This window comes from Natator depressus, chromosome 3, assembly GCF_965152275.1.
Source record: "Natator depressus isolate rNatDep1 chromosome 3, rNatDep2.hap1, whole genome shotgun sequence".
Lineage (NCBI taxonomy): Eukaryota > Metazoa > Chordata > Testudines > Cheloniidae > Natator > Natator depressus.
Window position 1 is genome coordinate 20,273,661 of NC_134236.1, and position 23,226 is coordinate 20,296,886.

At 41.5% G+C, this 23,226-nt stretch overlaps 1 protein-coding gene across 2 annotated transcripts in view; it reads left to right on the top strand.

The window, feature by feature from the left end:
• The first annotated feature begins 431 nt into the window (after nt 1-431).
• Nucleotides 432-23,226, top strand: part of ATAD2B (ATPase family AAA domain containing 2B) — a 170,917-nt gene continuing 148,122 nt past the window's right edge. For both annotated transcript variants that reach the window (XM_074947518.1, XM_074947519.1), the window contains exon 1: nt 432-762. In XM_074947518.1, the coding sequence (XP_074803619.1) occupies nt 616-762 (147 nt within the window). In that variant the 5' untranslated portion in view covers nt 432-615. The remainder of the gene's footprint in view (nt 763-23,226) is intronic.

Genomic DNA, 23,226 nt, shown 5'->3' on the forward strand with positions numbered 1-23,226 from the left:
TGTACCTCAGTTTCCCCATTGGCAAAATGGGGAGGGTGCTCCTGACCCCCTTTGTAAAGCACTTTGAAAAGAGCGAGGCATGATTCCCCCGGATTCCCCCTGCTGTGCACACAGCCTCAGAGTCTGTGCAGCGGGCGTCTCAGGAAGCCTGTTCCGCACACCCCTGAGCAGGCAATGGCAGCAGGCAGCTAGAATCCCCCCTCCCCCACCCTTTGGCTGCAGGCACGCACAGCCCCCGCCCTCAGGGGAGCTCTGGGCACTAGGTCTGACTCTGAGCCAGCCACTCTCTTCCCCTCCCCCCCCCGCCCCACCGCACGCAGAGCAGGGCCCATAGAGCGCGCGGCGCCGTGCTAGAGAGTACCCAGCAGGGGCCGCTGGGCTTGCGCAGCGGCACAGCGCCCCCAAGCGGCTGCCAGCGGCCTCGCGGAGACCGAGCGGAGAAAGGGAGAGGGAGAGTAATGGCGGCCAGTTAGTGGGTGACTGAGCCGAGAAGACGGCGGCGAACTCGGCGCGCTCGGTGTGTCTCTCTGCCCGGCCGCCCCGCTCCCCGGGAGGAGGCGCCCCGCAGCCCTCCCTCCGCGGCGGCGGCTCCCCGTGCCCGCCTTCGCCGGGGCCATGGTGAACACCAGGAAGAGCTCCCTGCGCCCCCTGGGCAAAGCGGCGGCCGCCGCGGCCGGAGCCGGCAGCCATTTCATCTCGTCCCGGACCCGCTCCTCCAAGAGAGGCACCAAGGCCGGGCTAGAGGAGGCGGCGGCGGACCGGGTGAGGGAAGCGCGGGGGCAGGAGAAGGGCTGGGAGGGCACCGCTGCTGCCTCTGTCGGGGCCGGCGGGGGAGGGGGTAGAGGCAGGGCTGGGCAGACGGGGCGGGGGGCACCGGCGCGGCTGTCTCTGCCCGGGGTGGGGGAGTGACTGGGGAGCCGGCGGCAGGGGCGAGGGGATCCGCCCCCCCTCGGCAGTGCGGGGTGGGGCGGTGAGGGCGAGCGGGGCTGGGATTTGCGGGGGGCCGAGGGGTGGCGCTGGGCTACTTTCCGGTGTGCTCAGCTGAGCTGGGGATGCCGCTGGGGAGAGGGACGGCGGCGCCAGGGGTGAAGAAGGGGGCTGGAGGGCGGATGTGTGTGGGGGCAGCGTTGGGGGACAGAGGTTACAGCTCGTGGGGGTGGGGGGTGATGGGAGACTTGAGAGCAGAGGGACAAAAGTTCTCGTGCCGCTGGCTAGCTACATCTGTGTGCGAGAGGGGAACGGACAAGCTGCTGCTGTGCCCGGCAGGGGACCGGGGAGGTAGGAGCGGAGCAAAGCTCCCTCTCTGGCTGCGCCTGGGACTGCACTGGAGGGACAACAAGAAACAAAAGTTTGGAGCTGCGGCTCCCGTAACTTACATATTGACCCCAACTCACCTAGGACCGCTGACCGCATCAGCCTTGACAGCCCTGCTTTGAACCTGTCTCCTGTCTTCTAATCCCTCCCTTGAAAAGCAAGGGAAAACGATAATTTTGCCTATTTGCTTAATTAGTTGTTTTCCCAACATGATTTATAATCAGAGCTTTGATTGTATGGTCTACTCACAGCTGAATCCAACAGCCTAATGTATGAAACTAGCATTTTGTAGATTGTAATTGAGATCTACTGCCGATTTCAGGAGGCTTGTCTTCTCCACCCTTTCTGGAAAGATTTGCTGACAACAGATACATGCTTCTCCTTGTCAACATTTATTAGAGGGGGCTCCTTGTGTGATAGGAAGAAAATTGATTGCATTACAACTTTTCTGCTGGTGGTTATGGTGCTCTGATCTGAAAACCATATTCTAAACATGAAACACTGTAGGTTGCCCCTGCACTCAATGTGTCTAGAAAGGCTTAGGGCTGAACGAATACAGGAGTGACACAGCTGAGGGTCAAAATGTTTGACAGTCATGCACCAAGGGACCACATCCCATTCACTGCTAAAGAGGAAGAGATAGACAGACAAGTAGAAAAAAAGCAATAGCAGCCAGAGAAGTTAAAAACCCTTTCCCCCTCCCTTTGTTTACAGACACTAGAGAACACTATTGACTAGGTGTCAGCTGTAAACCATATGTACTTTTCAGTCCTCTCCTGTTTCTTCTTAATTTCCTTCTTTTTTCCCCCTCTATCTGATTTTTCTCTTCAGTTTCTGCTCTCTGCTACTTTTCTGCGTTATGGCTGGTAAAGCTTCTCACACACATTCCAGTATGCTGGTCCCTTGGGCCTGCTGTACTGCGTGAGCCAAAGTTTGGCTTAACCCTCTCTGGCTTGCTGTGTAGAGGAGTGTACTGCTGCTAAGCACTAAGATCATAGAATCATAGAAGATTAGCGTTGGAAGAGACCTCAGGAGGTCATCTACTCCAACCCCTTGCTCAAAGCAGGATCAACCCCAACTAAATGATCCCAAGCCAGGGCTTTGTCAAGTCTTAAAAACCTCTAAGGATGGAGATTCCACTACTTCCCTAGGTAACCCATTCCAGTGCTTCACCACCCTCCTAGTGAAATAGTTTTTCCTAATATCCAGCCTAGACCCCCCCCACTGCAACTTAAGACCATTGCTCCTTGTTCTGTCATTTGCCACCACTGAGAACAGCCTACCTCATCTTCTTTGGAACCCCCCTTTCAGGTAGTTGAAGGCTGCTGTCAAATCCCCCCTCACTCTTCTCTTCTGCAGCCTAAATAAGGCCAGTTCCCTCAGCCTCTCCTCATAAGTCATGTGCCCCAGCACTCTAATCATTTTTGTTGCCCTCTGCTGGACTCTCTCCCACTGCTCACACTATAATGGGGGCCCAAAATTGGATGCAGTACTCCAGATGTGGCCACACCAGTGCTGAATAGAGGGGAATAATCACTTCCCATGATCTGCTGGCAATGCTCCTACTAATGTAGCCTAACATTTCTTGGCAACAAGGGCACACTGTTGACTCATATCCAGCTTCTTGTCTACTTTAATTCCCAGGTCCTTGTCTGCAGAACTGCCGCTTAGTCAGTTGGTCCCCAGCCTGTAGCAGTGCTTGGGATTCTTCCGTCCTAAGTGCAGGACTCTGCACTTGTCCTTGTTGAACCTCATCAGCCCAATCCTCCAATTTGTCTAGGTCACTGTGGACCTTATCCCTACCCTCCAGCATATCTACCTCTCCCCCCCAGCTTAGTGTCATCTGCGAACGTGCTGAGAGTGCAATCCATCCCACCATCCAGATCATTAATGAAGATGTTGAACAAAACTGGCCCCAGGACAGACCCCTGGGGCACTCCGCTTGATACCGGCTGCCAACTAGACATCGAGCCGTTGATCACTACCCATTGAGCCCAACGATCTAGACCGCTTTCTATCCACCTTATAGTCCATTCATCCAATCCATATTTTTTTTAACTTGCTGGCAAGAATACTCTGGGAGACCGTATCAAAAGCTTTGCTAAAGTCAAGGTATATCATGTCCACAGCTTTTCCCCATGTTCAGCGAGCCAGTTATTTCATCATACAAGGCAATCAGGTTGGTCAGGCATGACTTGCCCTTGGTGAATCCATATTGACCGTTCCTGATCCCCTTCCTCTCCTCCAAGTGCTTCAATATGGATTCCTTGAGGATCTGCTCCATGATTTTTCCAGGGACTTATAGTGTTCCTTTCTATTGATTTAAAATGCACATTCAAATGATTTTTCTTGTTATGGAGTGAGGGAAAGGGGTAAGTAAAATTGTCCTGAAAATCATTATATCCATACCAAGATACTTATACAAATCAAGTGCTTCTAAAGGCAAGTGTGTATCTTTGCATGACCTAATGGATTGGTTTTGGAATACATTGGAGCACTCTTATGTTGTCAGGCACACTCCAAGTATTCACTGTTGGTGTTGGTCTTTTTTCTTTAGAAAAACATTAGCCAAAAGCTAGCAGAACTTATTAGAAGCTTTTGCCCTTCTTCCTTTTCAGATTTTTAGTGCATACATATTTTCACTTTCAGTATGTATTTCATACTGTAGCTTTAAGTATGGGAAGCTGTTGTTAATATTAAGGTCTAAGAGATTGATAATGAAGTGCAACAAACGTGATTAGGAATATGGAACAGCTTCCGTGTTAGGAGAGATTAAAAAAACTGGGACTGTTCAGCTTGGAAAAGAGATGACTAAGGGGGGGAGATATGATAGAGAGCTGTAAAATCACAAATGGTGTGGAGAAAGTGAATAAGGAAGTGTTATTTACCCCTTCACATAACACAAAAACCAGGGGTCACCCAATGAAATTAGTAGTCAGCAGGTTTAAAACAAACAAAAGAAAGTGCTACTTCATCTAAATATACAGTCAACTTGTGGAACTTGTTGCCAAGGATTGTTGTGAAGGCCGAAAGTGTAACTGGGTTAAAAAAAGAATTAGGTATGTTCATGGAGGATAGGTGCATCAATGGCTATTAGCCAAGATTGTCAGAGATGCCACCCCATGCTCTGGGGGTCCCTGAAGCCTCTGACGGGCAGATGGTGGGACTGGACATCGGGATGGATCACATGATGATTGCTCTGTTCTGTTCATTCCCTTTGAATCATCTGGCACTGGCCACTGTTGAAAGATGAGATACTAGGCTAGATGTAACATTGGTCTTGACCCAGTGTGGTTATTCTTATGTTCGTAGGCTCTCAGATCTCAATGAAATAATGTTAAAAATAACTAAGAATTTTCTGTGATTTAAAATGTTCCAAAATCAATATGGCAGTTAGACAGCAATATTTATATAGAAAAAATAGCTGAACTTAAAAAAAACCACACCAACCCATGATTTATAAAATTACTGTTACGAGACAGTGTTGTAGCTGCAGTGTTGGGGTGAAATGGGTGGATTGGCATGTCATGTATGTGGGTTTGGAGGCAATTGTTTCATTTACTTCTCAAGTTCGTTGTAATGATGTCTCTTTAAAGCCTACCATAGATTTGTGATCTGAGAACCCCAGCTCTACTGTTGGTCTGGTGAATGGGAAGATAAAGGTTGCAGCAGACTGCAGGCGCTCTACAAATCAAAAATGTTGTCTGTATCTTTGTGAGCCTGAGTCTACTTCCACAAGAGTATTGACTTGAGATCCCCGTGGAATGCTGTTTCTTGAATATGTTTGCAAATAACAGTCAGGGAGCATTGCTAAGATGATGATGATTATTTATTATTTATTTTTGTGATCCATACCATGGATTAAAATTGAGCCAACAGTATCCTGTAAAAATGTTGGCCATACCTGATACAACAGATGCAGGGCTACAAGCTATACCTATCTGTTTTGTTGCTCTTCCATGTCTTTCCCCTCCCACCCCGCCTTTTGTGGTTTTTCTTGGCATTTTCGAATATATTAAGTTATATGCACACATTTATGACGCTACACTTGAAAAGACCCAAATGTAGGGGAAAGGAATATATGAGATTTAAATGTCTAACATATTACATGTTAATATTACGTTGAGTAACGTGTTTCAGGTGATTTACTTGGTAGATTCAAAGACAGATATAATCATAGAATATCAGGGTTGGAAGGAACCTCAGGAGGTCATCTAGTCCAACCCTTTGCTCAAAGCAGGACCAATCCCCAACTAAATCACATGTGTATTGACCAAATATTAAGAAAATCAACTCGCTTAATAGATCAAGGAATCAGGTTTTTATTCTCTGAAATGGAATGGCAGTATTTAGTACATTTGAATGTAAAGAGGAGGAAGTGAGGTGTATTGTTTTTAAACTTAATTTGTTTAAAAACAAATTTGTGAGTAATGGGAGGTTTGGTTGCCTTTTATGTAATTACAGAATTATCATTTTACTATTAAAATTTGACTAGCAAGTGTTTTATGCTTGATATTAAAATATTCTGACAGGAACAAAATTTATCAGACTTATCACAGCTAACTTTTCAAAATGATAATTTTATGAAAGTAGGTTTATAAACTTCAATTTTGAACCTCACTCAAACTGTTAAAAAACGTTTTAAGTAAACATTTTTTTAACCATAAAATACATGCAAGTGTTTGCGTTCCTATTGTTAATTTACAAAACCAATTTTTGGATATCTTTAAGATACTGATATAGGAATTGTGATTGCAACGATTGGGTTTAATTAGACATTGACATTAACTTACTCCACAGTATTGAGAGATGATTCTTTAACGCAGTTGCAAAAAACTAAAAGCCATGTATTTATTTCTCAACTAATATTATTGTAGTTTTTTAATAATGCCACTGTATTGGTTAGACATTTTAGAAATTTAGATAAGATTAACCTCATTTAATTAGGCAAGGCAGCATTAAAAGTACTTTTTAAGAGCTACTTGAGGGGCACTCTGATTACTGTAATACAAGTTCCTAGCTAAAAGTAGGACTGCCAACATTATTCAGTAGCAACATAGAGCTCTCCATTGTACTTAATTGCTAATAGGAGCACAAACAGAACTGGGGATTGACATAAAGCACTGTAGTTACATGGAACATAAGCACTATACAGCATTTTTATGATTCATTGTAACAATAAATATATATCTCTGGATTCAAATTTCTAAATGTATAAAAACTAATTGAAATAATTCTTTCCACATTAAAGGTGTGAGAATATACCTTTACAGATTATTCTGCAGGGTATATAGTCATGGCTACTCTTTAATGGTCAACAGTTGAAACACATTCAAATATTTTTGACATGTTTTTGTTTTAATTTTAAAATATTAGTTTTAAAACTTGTGTACAAATTTGTGTAAATTAAAGAAGTATTTTTTCCTTTCAAAAAGAATAGCAAAAGACATAACATTTTTGTTTTGAAAAACGCTTGATGCGGGTTAATGAGTATTATTGTCTTTCCTTTTTCACTTGACGTTCTGTTTTTACAAGTTGTAAGGACTTGTTGGTTTGGAATTTCCTTTTGATGGTTATCTTTTTGATAGTGCCTAAGACTCTTAATGGCTATTCTATGTATTTGAAATAAAAACATTGGAAAATTCAGTGATCTTGGGTCACGTAGGAAAAAGAAAATGACACTGCTTTGCACTTGTGTTTAAAAGTTCTTTAAAGAAAAATATCCTTCCTAAAGATGCTCCTGTATTTTCAAATCTGAGTTTAGTCTTCGTTTTACTGGTTTTAGTAACGCTAATGGGAGTATTTCAGCTAAAACTTGCACAATTCTTATGAAGTTATAAAAAAGATTTCGGTTAAAGGCAGATTCTTGAGGAAACCCATCTTTTTAACGAAAGCTAGTTTGTTTTTTTTTTTTCTTCTTCTTGTTTTAGTGGTGTTCCTTACTTTGAGACCTGGCATGAGAAATTCAGGAATAAATCATGTAATTTGTTCCTTAGTACTGTACTGTGTTGTTCACACATCTGTGCATAGTGGGAAATGGAGCAGTTGTTCCAAGTGGTCAACTTCCTGCCAATATTCTAGTATACATAAAGCCTGTTTGACATTATATCACTTAATGTGCCCAAATGGACATGAAGGGATAGTTTTTCAAAAGCAGTCTACCAAATCATTTTGCTTATGATAATCTGGGAATTGAATTGGGTCACATACTAATGGCTAATTTTCATATAGAAAAATAATTACACATTTTGCTTGAAACTGCTGGTCATATTCTGCAGTCATACTATTCTGGATTTTGACCTCCTTGGAACTCAGAAGTGAAGCAGGATAAGACCTAATTAATATGTGAATAAGACCCCCAAATAATATTCGGGAAATGGTGTTGATATAGTAAGTTGCGCTCTTTCCTCTAAGTACTAAACCAGTATCCCAGTGTAGCATTAATGGAGGCTGCTTATGGAGCTGCCATCTTTCAGATGAGTCTTAAAACAGGTCACAGACACTTTTCATTAAAGATCCCATGGTATTTTTTCCCAGAAATGTGTTTAGCTTGGGGTTCTGCAAGGTAATTAGCTCAAGTAATTACGTTCTGATAACCCAATTTCCCCTGTACTTTCAGTTGGGTGTGGTATATTGTTCTGTACTTTCTGCCCTAAACGGCTGTGTACTGATAAACTGTTGATGTTCAGCCCAGTAATTGAATTTATTACTGTATGAATCTTTATAAAGCTCTTTTCCAGCACCTAGGCGTGGATGACCTTTAGTCTTCTATTACTCTGGTTGTAGCTATGACCTGGTCATTTCAGCATGTGATATATTTTATTACAAATATATAGAATATCAGGGTTGGAAGGGACCCCAGAAGGTCATCTAGTCCAACCCCCTGCTCGAAGCAGGACCAATTCCCAGTTAAATCATCCCAGCCAGGGCTTTGTCAAGCCTGACCTTAAAAACCTCTAAGGAAGGAGATTCTACCACCTCCCTAGGTAATGCATTCCAGTGTTTCACCACCCTCTTAGTGAAAAAGTTTTTCCTAATATCCAATCTAAACCTCCCCCATTGCAACTTGAGACCATTACTCCTCGTTCTGTCATCTGCTACCATTGAGAACAGTCTAGAGCCATCCTCTTTGGAACCCCCTTTCAGGTAGTTGAAAGCAGCTATCAAATCCCCCCTCATTCTTCTCTTCTGCAGACTAAACAATCCCAGCTCCCTCAGCCTCTCTTCATAAGTCATGTGCTCTAGACCCCTAATCATTTTTGTTGCCCTTCGCTGGACTCTCTCCAATTTATCCACATCCTTCTTGTAGTGTGGGGCCCAAAACTGGACACAGTACTCCAGATGAGGCCTCACCAGTGTCGAATAGAGGGGAACGATCACATCCCTCGATCTGCTCGCTATGCCCCTACTTATACATCCCAAAATGCCATTGGCCTTCTTGGCAACAAGGGCACACTGTTGACTCATATCCAGCTTCTCGTCCACTGTCACCCCTAGGTCCTTTTCCGCAGAACTGCTGCCTAGCCATTCGGTCCCTAGTCTGTAGCGGTGCATTGGATTCTTCCATCCTAAGTGCAGGACCCTGCACTTATCCTTATTGAACCTCATCAGATTTCTTTTGGCCCAATCCTCCAATTTGTCTAGGTCCTTCTGTATCCTATCCCTCCCCTCCAGCGTATCTACCACTCCTCCCAGTTTAGTATCATCTGCAAATTTGCTGAGAGTGCAATCCACACCATCCTCCAGATCATTTATGAAGATATTGAACAAAACCGGCCCCAGGACCGACCCCTGGGGCACTCCACTTGACACCGGCTGCCAACTAGACATGGAGCCATTGATCACTACCCGTTGAGCCCGACAATCTAGCCAGCTTTCTACCCACCTTATAGTGCATTCATCTAGCCCATACTTCCTTAACTTGGTGACAAGAATACTGTGGGAGACCGTGTCAAAAGCTTTGCTAAAGTCAAGAAACAATACATCCACTGCTTTCCCTTCATCCACAGAACCAGTAATCTCATCATAAAAGGCAATTAGATTAGTCAGGCATGACCTTCCCTTGGTGAATCCATGCTGACTGTTCCTGATCACTTTCCTCTCATGTAAGTGCTTCAGGATTGATTCTTTGAGGACCTGCTCCATGATTTTTCCAGGGACTGAGGTGAGGCTGACTGGCCTGTAGTTCCCAGGATCCTCCTCCTTCCCTTTTTTAAAGATTGGCACTACATTAGCCTTTTTCCAGTCATCCGGGACTTCCCCCGTTCGCCACGAGTTTTCAAAGATAATGGCCAAGGGCTCTGCAATCACAGCCGCCAATTCCTTCAGCACTCTCGGATGTAACTCGTCCGGCCCCATGGACTTGTGCACGTCCAGCTTTTCTAAATAGTCCCTAACCACCTCTATCTCCACAGAGGGCTGGCCATCTCTTCCCCATTCTGTGATGCCCAGCGCAGCAGTCTGGGAGCTGACCTTGTTAGTGAAAACAGAGGCAAAAAAAGCATTGAGTACATTAGCTTTTTCCACATCCTCTGTCACTAGGTTGCCTCCCTCATTCAGTAAGGGGCCCACACTTTCCTTGGCTTTCTTCTTGTTGCCAACATACCTGAAGAAACCCTTCTTGTTACTCTTGACATCTCTTGCTAGCTGCAGCTCCAGGTGCGATTTGGCCCAAACTGGGAGTGATATCCAGGTGCGATATCACTCCCAGTTTGGGCAGTAAAAGCCCTCACACCACTTCTAGAGCAGAGAGAGAGGACCATGAGCTTATGTATCTTTCCAGGTATATTTCTCCATCCTTTTTTCTTTGCTATTTTCTCCCTGGTTTGCTGGCTTCTTGTTTTGCTCTCCCTTTTCCTTTGACTCACTTTCCTGGTCCCTGGTCCTGGTCTTGTCACGTTAACGTGCTTCCTCATTACCTTTGGAAGGTCTTTTGCTCCTCAGTGAGTGTTCCTGCTGCCCCTACCAAATCTCCTCCTGTTTCAATTTCCACAACCCCACTGGTCGCTGTCCAACTGCGATGGACGTTTCAGGTCCTAGCATTCCTCCGATCCTCCTGCTCAGTGATCTTCACCCAAATAATTTTGCTTATTTATTTAATTAGATTTATAGGAGTGCTAAGAGGAGTGCCTAGCCATACACTTTAGGGTTTCTTGACCTAACTTAAAATACGTACAACAAACACATTGCTGTTTCAATAGCAGTAGAGAGGAAGAAATTTGGCTGTCTACCTTATATGATATTTCTATAGCATCTTACATCATAAATCTGAAAGAACTTTTACAAATGATATATATTATGCACCCTTTTTTAAAATTTAAATTAATACATGAACTCAATATATATTTCAAATGCTTTGATAATAGAATCTAGAAATTTCTGTAAGGTGGGAAAGATGTCTGATAACATAGTTCAATATAAAACTGGCTAATTTTTTGTATTCAATTTTTGCGGTGTTAAATTAACTAAACCAAGGGCTCTTAATATGGCGGTTGTGAACAGGTATCAGGTAATTGCAAATACTCTGCCCTTTTCATAGTGGTAAATGGGGTGGTCCCAGTGTAAAAATTTGGGTACCAATATGCCAAAAAATGGAGCACCACTGCACCAGGTGGTTGTTTTTTTCTAACTAGTAAATGTCAAAACTGCTCATCAGTACTTGAAAAGAGTAGGAGTTAGTTTTTAGTTATTAGTAAACATCTGTATGCCTTGACATGCCTGAAGTTGTAGGAAATCAGAAGTTGAATATACTGAAGTAATGAAAATGATCATTCTTGACAATGTTTACATTGTACATCAGAAGAAAGTAGTGAATGGGAAAGGATTCATGCTTTTTAAAGTTATCAAATGTGCAACTAAATTAAAGATTGGTTATTGAAGCAGAAGAGCAAAACATTGAAAAAGTTTTGATGATTCTGCAAGTAAGGTATTTCTGATGCCATAGTCACCATTGAAACATAGCATCAATCATTATGTAAGTCAGTTCCAAGGCTGTCCAGCAGCTGTTCAACATCAGGAATGTTTTCTGTTCTTTGACATCCAAAAAACCCAACAATCTGTCTGTGACTATGGCATACAAACGATTGAAAGTAAAGACTTTGGTAAGAAAGTCACAATCTTTTTTATGCAATAAATGTCACCTTTCAACCTAACACAAAGTGAGCAATTTAAATAAACGATTGAAGCACTCATCACAAATATAGGTTTCAGAGTAGCAGCCGTGTTAGTCTGTATTTGCAAAAAGAAAAGGAGTACTTGTGGCACCTTAGAGACTAACCAATTTATTTGAGCATGAGCTTTCGTGAGCTACAGCTCACTTCATCAGATGCATACTGTGGAAACTGCAGAAGACATTATATACACAGAGACCATGAAACAATACCTCCTCCCACCCCACTCTCCTGCTGGTAATAGCTTATCTAAAGTGATCATCAAGTTGGGCCATTTCCAGCACAAATCCAGGTTTTCTCACCCTCCGCCCCCCCTCCCCCCACAAACTCACTCTCCTGCTGGTAATAGCCCATCCGAAGTGACCACTCTCTTCACAATGTGTATGATAATCAAGGTGGGCCATTTCCTGCACAAATCCAGGTTCTCTCACCCCCCCCCCCCCAAACTCACTCTCCTGCTTGCAATAGCTCATCCAAACTGACCACTCTCCCCACAATGTGCATGACAATCAAGGTGAGCCATTTCCAGCATAAATCCAAGTTTAACCAGAACGTCTGGGGGGGGGGGAATAGGGGAAATAGGCTACCTTCCCCTTGTTTTTTCCTCCCCCCCCCCCCCCCCCCCGACGTTCTGGTTAAACTTGGATTTATGCTGGAAATGGCTCACCTTGATTGTCATGCACATTGTGGGGAGAGTGGTCAGTTTGGATGAGCTATTGCCAGCAGGAGAGTGAGTTTGTGTGTGTATGGGGGTGGGGGGGTGAGAGAACCTGGATTTGTGCTGGAAATGGCTCACCTTGATTTTCATGCATGTTGTAAGGAGAGTGGTCACTTTGGATAGGCTATTACCAGCAGGAGAGTGAGTTTGTGTGGGGGGGGGCGGAGGGTGAGAAAACCTGGACTTGTGCTGGAAATGGCCCGACTTGATGATCACTTTAGATAAGCTCTTACCAGCAGGAGAGTGGGGTGGGAGGAGGTATTGTTTCATGGTCTCTGTGTATATAATGTCTTCTGCAGTTTCCACAGTATGTATCCGATGAAGTGAGCTGTAGCTCACGAAAGCTCATGCTCAAATAAATTGGTTAGTCTCTAAGGTGCCACAAGTACTCCTTTTCTTTTTGCATGTATACATACAGTCATTATTCCTATGTAATGCTATTGAGTCTGTATGAGAAAAGAAAACCACAGAATATTTATTATGTCCAAGTAGCTAAATGTGTCATCCAGATATTCAGGGACAATTATGACAAGGAGAGTTCTTTGCGGTTTTCCTCAGACAACCAAATTAAAATGAAAAAGAGGAGAGCTCAGGTGCAAACATCGTAAACTGCTGACTCATAAGTGGTTCAGCATGCTTCTGAGAAAGAAGCAACCCATAACACAGTCCTCAAGCACATTGAGGAAGATCAAAAATAATTTGGCATCCATGATCAGCCTTCATGGTTGGTTGAATGGAAAAAGCAGGCTTTATGCTTTAGTTCTCCAGTGACACTTGATGGAATTTTTAGTAAGGCTGTGTTGCTCTATTTTCTTCCAGCTACCATAAATATGATTAAATTTGCACCGAGCATGAAGAGTACTTAAGTCAAAGCATTTTACAAAAGACTGTAAAAGAAAGCACTAAATTTACAAAAGCAATTGAAAGAGGTTTTGAAGGAATTTGACAAATTACAGGAGGATGACACTATTGTCAGTCTCGGGAAATCTAACTTGATTTAATTAACAACGAAGATCTGGAACCATGCAAGAACCAAAAAACAAAACAAGAAAACAGCTCAGGGAAGCTATGGAACCTTTCCATGACTCAGTCAAAATGTCTGACCCCAAATATAACAATGTTGATCATAATTAATAATACCTAGCGCTTACTTCACTTTCATTAGTAGATCTAAAAGTGCTGTACAAAGGAGGTCTGTATCCTTATTCCCATTTTTTAAACTGAGGTATAGGGAGGGAAATAACTTGCCCAAGATCACCCAGCAGATTGGCTTCAAAGTTAGAAATTGAACCCATGTCTCCTGAGACCCATTCCAGTGCCCATTCCAGCAGGTTATTAATGCTTCCCTTTAAAGGTTATAGGTTGAACCCAGAACAGGAAGAACAGTCTGAAATGTGGATGATAAAGAGTAATCTTCAATTCTTTCCTTCTCTCCTAGCATGTAAAATTGAAGATCCAGATTTCCACCTCAAATTGCTGATGGGGTGGGGGGACATGTATGAACATGGTGGGGAACTCTGCAAGTTTTTAATCTTCCAGAAGACAATGGAATTCAGAATTTTTGTTATAGTTTTCCCCCCTAAATCTGCACTCCTGGCCAACTCTTCATCAGTTGAGAATGATTTGCATATCTTTTTTGGCTGAGATGGTTTCAATAGGCTAGGTGCAGAAAAAACAAATAGGTCATTTAAAGTGTATTGGTATACAAGGACAGATACAAAAGATATAGACCTCGACTTTCTTTTGGAAAAAGTGTGTATCTTTTTATGTCTGACGAATAAAAATGCTTAGAAAGTGAGCCCACATAGTATAATATTTAGTGGAACATCCCTCCTCCCTCAAGAAAAAACAAGTAGTATTTTCTTCTAAATAGGGCATCATAACAGGCCTGCCTGATATGGTAGAAGCAAGATACATTCTTTAGCAGGTCACCTCTTTGTTTTCTTCCCCACTTGTTACAATCATCTTAAATAAAAAAAAATCCTTTAGTAGCCCAGTTCATCAATACCCTGAGACATCTTTGCACGTTTGCATTGCTGTTCAGAATATACAAATAAGCAGTGGTTACTGACCCCAGATTTTCTAAGGTTAGCAAAAACATTGGTCTCATGAGCAATGTTAAGATCTACAAATCATAAATCTCATTTCAAGGAGATATAAAGGCAGAAGTAGAGATACTTTTGAGTATCAGTCGGTAAAGCAAATTTCCTGATAACATTTAGTTGTTTAATACAAGTAAATTTCAGGAGGTTAATTTGATATTTGTAAAATGAGAAACAAGAAAATAGTAATTGAAATAATTTGGACACCTTTAAAACTATGTAGTTAAGAAATCAGTTAAATTAATTTAAAAAATATTGAAATTGAATATGTTGCTGAAGATGGTGAATTGTAGAAGAGGGAGACAAGATTATAGATGTTGAAGGGAGTAAAATAATAGGTAGAAAACTCTATTGTATCAAGTTTTGCTGAAATGATATGAACAGTATCATTGTGTTGGATGTGGCCACAGGTTAAGGACATGGGAATGGAGTGGCATATTATTCCATAAAATACATGATTGAGAGAGCTGGTTTTACCATGATGGAAACTGTTTTTATACCAGGGTGTCCACTTATACAAATTTCAGTGCAGCTGAATCAATAGTTGCATAATGGGAATCTTCTTCTGAAATTCCCAAATTGTATAAATGGCCTAAATGTATCAGAACTGTTATTCCAAAATTAGATTGAATTGAGAGTGCCCACTTAATAAAAATCATGAGATTAAATTATAGTGTTGCTTTACTTCTACACCTCTGATTTCCTGAGCGAACTGAGTTACTTATCAACTTGGTTGGAATTGTCAAGGCTTGTTGTCATTGATGACTGCATTATCCATGTGGATGATGACCTTCTAGGTTAATTCATAATCCTTTGTATTTACCAGGGAATGGTAAATTTTTTCAAGCCCAGGCCTAGATCACATTGGAACTATATATTTTGTGGTTGAAGTGCAGTTCAGATAAAACAAAGGTGGTGCTTGTGGATTTCAGAAACAACTAGAAGAAGTGTCAGAGGCCTCTTTGATGGAGAAAGCATATGCTGGTCCTGCATCAGCAACTTTCCTCAATCAGTAAACCTGTGGGAACAGTGGTTGCTTCTGGATAGCCAGACAGCAGCTGTAGCCAAGTGATATTAACAAACATACAAAGATTACTTTTTGCAGTAGCAAGTCTTTAAAAAAAAAAGCAACCAAAAAGCAAAAGAAGCAACAAGGAAAAAAAGACAAGAATGTGCAAAGCACCTTATTTGTGTTTCTATTCTGTTTAGGTCCAGTAAAGAACAGAGACAACTGTACATTATTTTTATTATGGAATCTGCCAAAAAAGTCAACCTCTACATAAATTACCATGATTTGGACATGTACATGTGCATATTTATTTATTTATTTTTTCCATAAAGTTAATTAAGTATTTTCGGAAAAATTGTCAGAGTAGCCACCAGCAAGAGTTGAGGCCACCAAAAAATTTGTTGAGAACCCCTAAACTAGATCATATCTTTAGAGAAACATCCAGTCTCGATTTAAAAATTCCCAGCGATGGAGAATCTACCACTACTCTTGGTAAATTGTGCAAATGGTTAATTGCCCTCGTTGTTTTGTGCCTTATTTTTACTCAGAATTTGTCTATCTTAAACTTCTAGCCTCTGGATCTTGCTATATGTTTTTCTGCAGGATAGAAGAACTCCAGAAGAGAAATTAAAAATATTGAAAGGAAAGGATACAGTTGAAAATATAACAATACTGCATGTGAGCAGTTTTTGTTGAATTTTGTATTTGATATGATTGTAGATTAAAAGTATAGAGTGGGAAAGGAAACATTCTTCTACACATGCGTGAGTGTGTATGTGTGTATTTATATATATATTTTTAAAAAGGTGTAAGTTCAGTTTCCCTTCATTCTCCCCTTTCTCCATCCAAGTAAAAGGAGTGTAAATGGATTATAAACCTGCAATCATATCTCACACTTAAATTCTTTGCTGGCATTAGTCCATTAATTTAAGTGGCATTAGATTAGCAGAAAATTTGGCTCACCACCTGTGATTCTCACTGTTGGCTCTTTGCTCCTTAGTATGAGACTAACCGAACTCCCTTAGCTGTGAAGTTTTGTTTTTATTCTTGAGCACAACAGTAGTAGTGAAGAGCATGACCGTTGTGCTCCTCTTAGAGAGTGTGTAAACGGCACCTTCCAAACTTTAGTCAGTTCCTTACTTTCAGTTGGTAAAGGAGCTTTTCCTGGAGGAGACTGCTTTATTGTTTCAGAGTAACAGCCGTGTTAGTCTGTATTCGCAAAAAGAAAAGGAGTACTTGTGGCACCTTAGAGACTAGCCAATTTATTTGAGCATGAGCTTTCGTGAGCTACACTTCATCCGATGAAGTGAGCTGTAGCTCACGAAAGCTCATGCTCAAATAAATTGGCTAGTCTCTAAGGTGCCACAAGTACTCCTTTTCTTTTTGCTTTATTGTTCTAGCTCTTTTGGATCACAGTGAGGTTCAGTATCCTCTTCTCCCCTCTTCTCAGGTCCAGTATGGTTGTGCAAAATTTTTCAGGCCTCACGTGCTTCCATGCACTTTACAACTTGTTTATTTTCATGGTATTTTGGTTTCGAACCAAACCATTTCATGGTTTATTTTCATAGTATTTTGCTTTGGAACAGAGTGTTTGTTCCTGCTACTGTGTTGCCTCGATATTGTTTCAGCCAACACACTGGCACTACCAAGATATTTTAGTGGGTGTTCTCTGCACTCTGGTGACAGCATTGCTATCAGCACATGAGATACCAGCTCCAGTGCCACAGTTTCATAGTAGTCTTAAGGCTGCTCATTGCATTAGTGCCTGCACAGCTGTTTCAGTGCTGACTTATTTTGAAGCTTGAGCCTATCTCAGTGCTTGTTTCTTTAGTGGCCCTAGAGATCTGCTCGGGTCTAATTTTTAGGTCTGACCTGGACCCAAGCCCATCCAATCTGAGCCTGAGAGGGTTGAATCATTTTTCTGACTCGACTCTTCTACCTGAACCTGAGTCACTGTCACCTCCTCCTGCCCCTGAGGTCGGCTCTCTTCCTCCTGCTCGGCCCCATGGGTAGGAGGAGGAGAGCTCACTCCACCTGGGCTTGAAAGGGTCCTGTTGTTTTCCCACTGGATCTGGATCCAACACTTCAGATTACTGTGTGTGGAATCAAAATAATTTAGGTCTTTTCCTTGTGCTAGCTTTCAGGGTTTCACGGTGAAAAATGTTGCATAGACTGCAACGTCTCTTGCACCAAATCTAATTTGGTGCTTTTCGTATTTGGAGTGGGTTTGATTGTCTCACACTCAAGTTAATGTTAGGTGCTAGTATTTTGTAGCTTTCACGAAACAGGTTAGGAATTAATAGTCTAGAAGTAATAATAATTAAAAGTTACTGTAGCCTATGTTAAGCAAAAACCTGCTTTGTTTTTAATAATGGTGTGGTATTAAGTTTACAGCAAGTTATCAAATGGCTTTAGGAAGTATTGCAGTCTTTTTCTTCTTTACTCAGCTTTGTTCTCCTGTATCACTCAGGCTAGTTTCAAACAAATGCTGCAACTTCACTTGCAACTCTGCTTCTCTGTTGCACAGAGAGACTCCTGGCATTTCAGAAAGGAAGTGTTCATTAAGATTGACTTGCATTAGTGGTGCACGTCAGTAATTGCCCAGAACACACCTTTGGCAGTTCACATAACCTATAGTCACATCTGTACATGCTATGGTATAGGACTATAATTTCGTGAGTGTTCAGTGGATTCAAGGTATAGACCTTGCTGTCCATTTAATGTTTGGGAGAGCTCTAGTACCGATTTATCTGAATTTTAATAGGATTTTGGGATCCAAAACCACTGCTTTATTTTAAAGTTTTAAAATTTGATTCCACATTGTTGGTTAAGAACAGAAATTAAAAGGTACAGTGACTAGAGTGAAATCCCTGCAAGCTCCATGTACTCTTTTCAAAGACACCATAATAGAGGCTCAACTTAAATGTATATCCCAAATTACAAAACATAGTAAAAGAACTAAAAGAGAGCCACCGTGGCTTAACAACCATGTAAAAGAAGCAGTGAGAGATAAAAAGGCATCTTCTAAAAAGTGGAAGTCAAATCCTAGTGAAGTAAATAAAAAGGAGCATAAACACTGCCAAATTAAATGCAAAAATGTCATAAGAAAAGCCAAAAAGGAGTTTGAAGAACAGCTAGCCAAAAAGTCAAAAGGTAATAACAAAATGTGTTTTAAGGACATCAGAAGCAGGAAGCCTGCTAAACAACCAGTGGGGCCCCTGGACGATCGGGATACAAAAGAAGCACTTAGACGATAAAGTCGTCGCAGAGAAACTAAATGAATTCTTTGCTTCAGTTTTCACGGCTGAGGATGTTAGGGAGATTCCCAAACCTGAGCGTCTTTTGTAGGTGACAAATCTGAGGAATTGTCACAGATTGAAGTGTCACTAGAGGTGGTTTTGGAATTAATTGAGAAACTTAACAGTAACAAGTCACTGGGACTAGATGGCATTCACTCAAGAGTTCTGAAAGAACTCAAATGTGAAATTGCGGAACTATTAACTATGGTTTGTAACCTGTCCTTTTAAATCAGCTTCTGTACCCAATGACTGGAAGATAGCTAATGTAACGCCAATATTTAAGGAGGGCTCTAGAGGTGATCCTGGCAATTGCAGACCGGCAAGTCTAACATCAGTACCCGGCAAATTAGTTGAAACAATAGTAAAGAATAAAATTGTCAGACACATAGAAGAATGTAAATTGTTGCGCAAAAGTCAACATGGCTTCTGTAAAGGGAGATCATGTCTTACTAATCTATTAGAGCTCTTTGAGGGGGGTCAACAAACATGTGGACAAGGGGGATCCAGTGGACATAGTGTACTTAGATTTCCAGAAAGCCTTTGGCAAGGTCCCTCATCAAAGGCTCTTTTGTAAATTAAGCTGTCATGGGATAAGAGGGACGATCCTTTCATGGATCGAGAAGAAGTGGTTAAAGACAGGGAACAAAGGGCAGGAAATAAATGGTAAATTTTCAGAATGGAGAGGGATAACTAGTGGTGTTCCCCAAGGGTCAGTCCTAGGATGTATCCTATTCAACTTATTCATAAATGATCTGGAGAAAGGGGTAAACACTGAGGTGGCAAAGTTTGTAGCTGATACTAAACTGCTCAAGATAGTTAAGACCAAAGCAGACTGTGAAGAACTTCAAAAAGATCTCACACAACTAAGTGATTGAGGAACAAATTGGCAAATGAAATTTAAAGGGGATAAATGTAAAGTAATGCACATTGAGAAAAATAACCTTAACTATACATACAATATGATGGGGGCTAATTTAGCTACAGCTAATCAGGAGAAAGATCTTGGAGTCATCGTGGATAGTTCTCTGAAGACGTGCACGCAGTGTGCAGCGGCAGTCAAAAAAGCAGATGGGATGTTAGGAATCATTTAAAAAGAGATAGAGAATAAGACGGAGAATATCTTATTGCCCTTATATAAATCCATGGTACGCCCACATCTTGAATACTACATACAGATGTGGTCCCCTCATCTTAAAAAAGATATACTGGCCTTAGAAAAGGTTCAGAAAAGGGCAACTAAAATGATTAGTGAAAAGGAGTACTTGTGGCATCTTAGAGACTAACAAATTTATTTGAACATACATTTTGAGCATCTGATGAAGTGAGCTGTAGCTCACGAAAGCTTATGCTCAAATAAATTTGTTAGTCTCTAAGGTGCCACAAATACTCCTTTTCTTTTTGCGGATACAGACTAACACGGCTGCTACTCTGAAACCTCAAATGATTAGGGGTTTGGAACGGGTCCCATATGAGGAGAGATTAAAGAGGCTAGGACTTTTCAGCTTGGAACAGAGGAGACTAAGGGGGGATGTGAGAGGTATATAATATTATGAGTGGTGTGGAGAAAGTGACTAAGAGTTAAGTATCCTCACACCTTCTTGTCAACTGTCTAAATGGGCCATCTTGATTATCACTACAGAAGTTTTTTTCTCCCGCTGATAATAGCTCATCTTAACTAATTAGCCTCTCACAGTTTGTATGGTAACTTCCAACTTATCTGTGTATGTGTGTGTGTGTGTGTGTGTGTGTGTGTGTGTGTATCTGTAACTCTCTCTCTCTCACTATATGTTCCATTCTATGCATCCGATGAAGTGAGCTGTAGTTCACGAAAGCTTATGCTCTAATAAATTTGTTAGTCTCTAAGGTGCCACAAATACTCCTGTTCTTTTTGAATAAGGAAAAGTTATTTACGTGTTCCCATAATATAAGAACTAGGGGCCACCAATGAAATTAATGGGCAGCAGGTTTAAAACAAATAAAAGGAAGTTCTTCTTCACACAGCGCACAGTCAACCTGTGGAACTCCTTGCCTGAGGAGGTTGTGAAAGCTAGGACTATAACAGGGTTTAAAAGAGAACTGGATAAATTCATGGAGGTTAAGTCCATTAATGGCTCTTAGCCAGGATGGGTAAGGAATGGTGTCCCTAGCCTCTGTTTGTCAGAGGGTGGAGATGGATGGCAGGAGAGAGCTCGCTTGATCATTACCTGTTAGGTTCACTCCCTCTGGGGCACCTGGCTTTGGCCACTGTCGGTAGACAGGATACTGGGCTGGATGGACCTTTGGTCTAACTCAGTATGGTCATTCTTATGTTCTTAAGAGATGATTACTTAAAAAAAAATTATAAGGCGTTAGATCTGCAAAAAGCCAATCTGTATATTCATTGGGGGGAAAAAAGCGTGTTTTTAACCCTTGTCAAGCTAGCGTGTATTGGATCCTAGTGAAGACAAGGCAGTTGCAATTTTACATGTTTGCTAGGCTCCCCCACAGGGTTACTTTAGCCAACAAGTGTTCAAATTGGGATTTTAACATGAGTTAATTAACATATGGCATGGAAAATGGGTGAAAATGTATGTTTTTTTGTAAATGTAGAGAAGATCTTACAATATGACATTTATGGGGCTGCATCTTAGCCAGTTGCCTAATACTGTAATAGTTTCTCTCCCTTTGCATGTGTAACAAAACTCCACCTGCCACACCCTCCACCAAAATACATGTTTCTTAATTGTTTTACCCTTGGGTAATTGCAGTTTGTCATTCCAGTTAGGCAACCCAAAAAGCCTGATGGGAAAATTGGAGATGCATAATCAGTTTTTGTATGAGTAAAATTCTACTTTGTTCCAAGTTTAAACATTTCCTGACATTCCTAGTAGTGCTGCTACCTAGGACATTGGGTGTCTTGTTGTTGCAATGGAAGCTGTGTAATCTCCACATTAAGACCTGGTCTATGCTGGGGGGTGGTAGGGCGATCGATCTAAGTTACGCAACTTCAGCTACATGAATAATGTAGCTGAAGTTCACGTACTTAGAGCTACTTACCGTGGTGTCTTCACTGCAGTAGGTTGACTGCTGACACTCCCCCGTCGACTCCACCTGCGCTTCTTTCTCCGGTGGAGTACCGGAGTTGACGGGAGAGCGCTCGGTAGTCGATTTATTACGTCTTCACTAGATGCGATAAATCGACCCCTGCTGGATCGATCACTCTGGAGGTAAGGGTAGACATGCCCTAAGACTGCTGCTGTGTGATCCCAAATTCCCCATTCCCACCATCTTGATTATTTCTTCTTTAATTTGCCTTCTGCATTGGAAGACTCTTTAGTGTTACCTGTACAGTCATTTCCTATGCAGGTCTCTGAAGTTTCTTCTTGTTTTCTTCTGGCTGGGTTGTTAAATATGATGAGTAAGTTATTGCCTGCAGTCTTTGAGCATTTCTCCGTGGTGTTGAGGCTAAGCCCATTAATGCTTGTAAAGTGCTTTGAGAGCACTTTAGATATATGCAATAGAAGTGCAAAGTCCAAGTGGTGATAACCAATGGTTGTGTGATGGTTTGACTTTCTGCAAAGAAAAGGAAAAATAACAATATGCAAAACGTTTGGGTACGCTTCTTAATAATATAAAGGCACCATCAATTGAATATGCTCCTTCTGGTTCTTGCTAGGTCTTAGTATTCTCATCTACCTCTGCCCTTCGTTCTATTTTCTGATCTTTTTATGGTGATCCAAAACAAGATTCCATTCTTGAAGTGTCAGGTAGGCTCTACATGCCACCTACCTCTTTATGTTCTCATCACCTACTTTCATTTGTCTCCTGTTGGCTTCCACTTCCATCACCATCATCTGTTTTATATCTTACAATGGTGTTGCATTTTCTGCATAGATATTTCATTTCTGCCATGAAAGGGTCAGCAGTTGCCCATGTTCATGTGCTGTTTCTGTCAGTCGTGTGACTAGCTTACACTTGATGCAGTTTGGGTGTCATTTTTGTCTTCATAGTGGAACGTGAACGTGACTCAGCCTCTACATTGGACTCCTCTTCTTCTGTCAGACAATCAGCATTCTTTAGTTGAATTCTTAGCTTAACTTTGCTACAAGCGTCATACTGTATCAGGACATATATATAGTTTTCTGTTCTCCATGACAATATGTCTCTTCCACTACACTTTAACTACGAGCATTATGAATAATATATACATAATTTCATTATGGCAAATCAGTGGATTTTTACGATAGGCCTAATAAAAGATGACATATATTTTACTGAAACCCACAGCCAGTTTTCTTTGGAGAAGGGACAAATCTTGAAAAGTTTACCTGACAGCTTTCTACCCTAAAGAATGTGGGGCTTGTCTATTGTCTGCAACCGTGCTTCTGTAGTACTATGGTGTAGAAACTTGCGACAATGATAGAAGGAATTTTGCCATCACTGTAGTTAATCCATCCTCTCGAAAGATAGTACACAGTACCTAGGATGGATAGATGTATCTTTAACTTTGAGTAATTTCTTTGGTGGGAAAAGATGTTTCACTGAAATCTGCTGGATGTTTTTTGCATTTTTTTAATGTTTACATTTTTTGTATGATTATGGACAATTCCCGCTGAAGAAGAGATGTTTTTGGTTG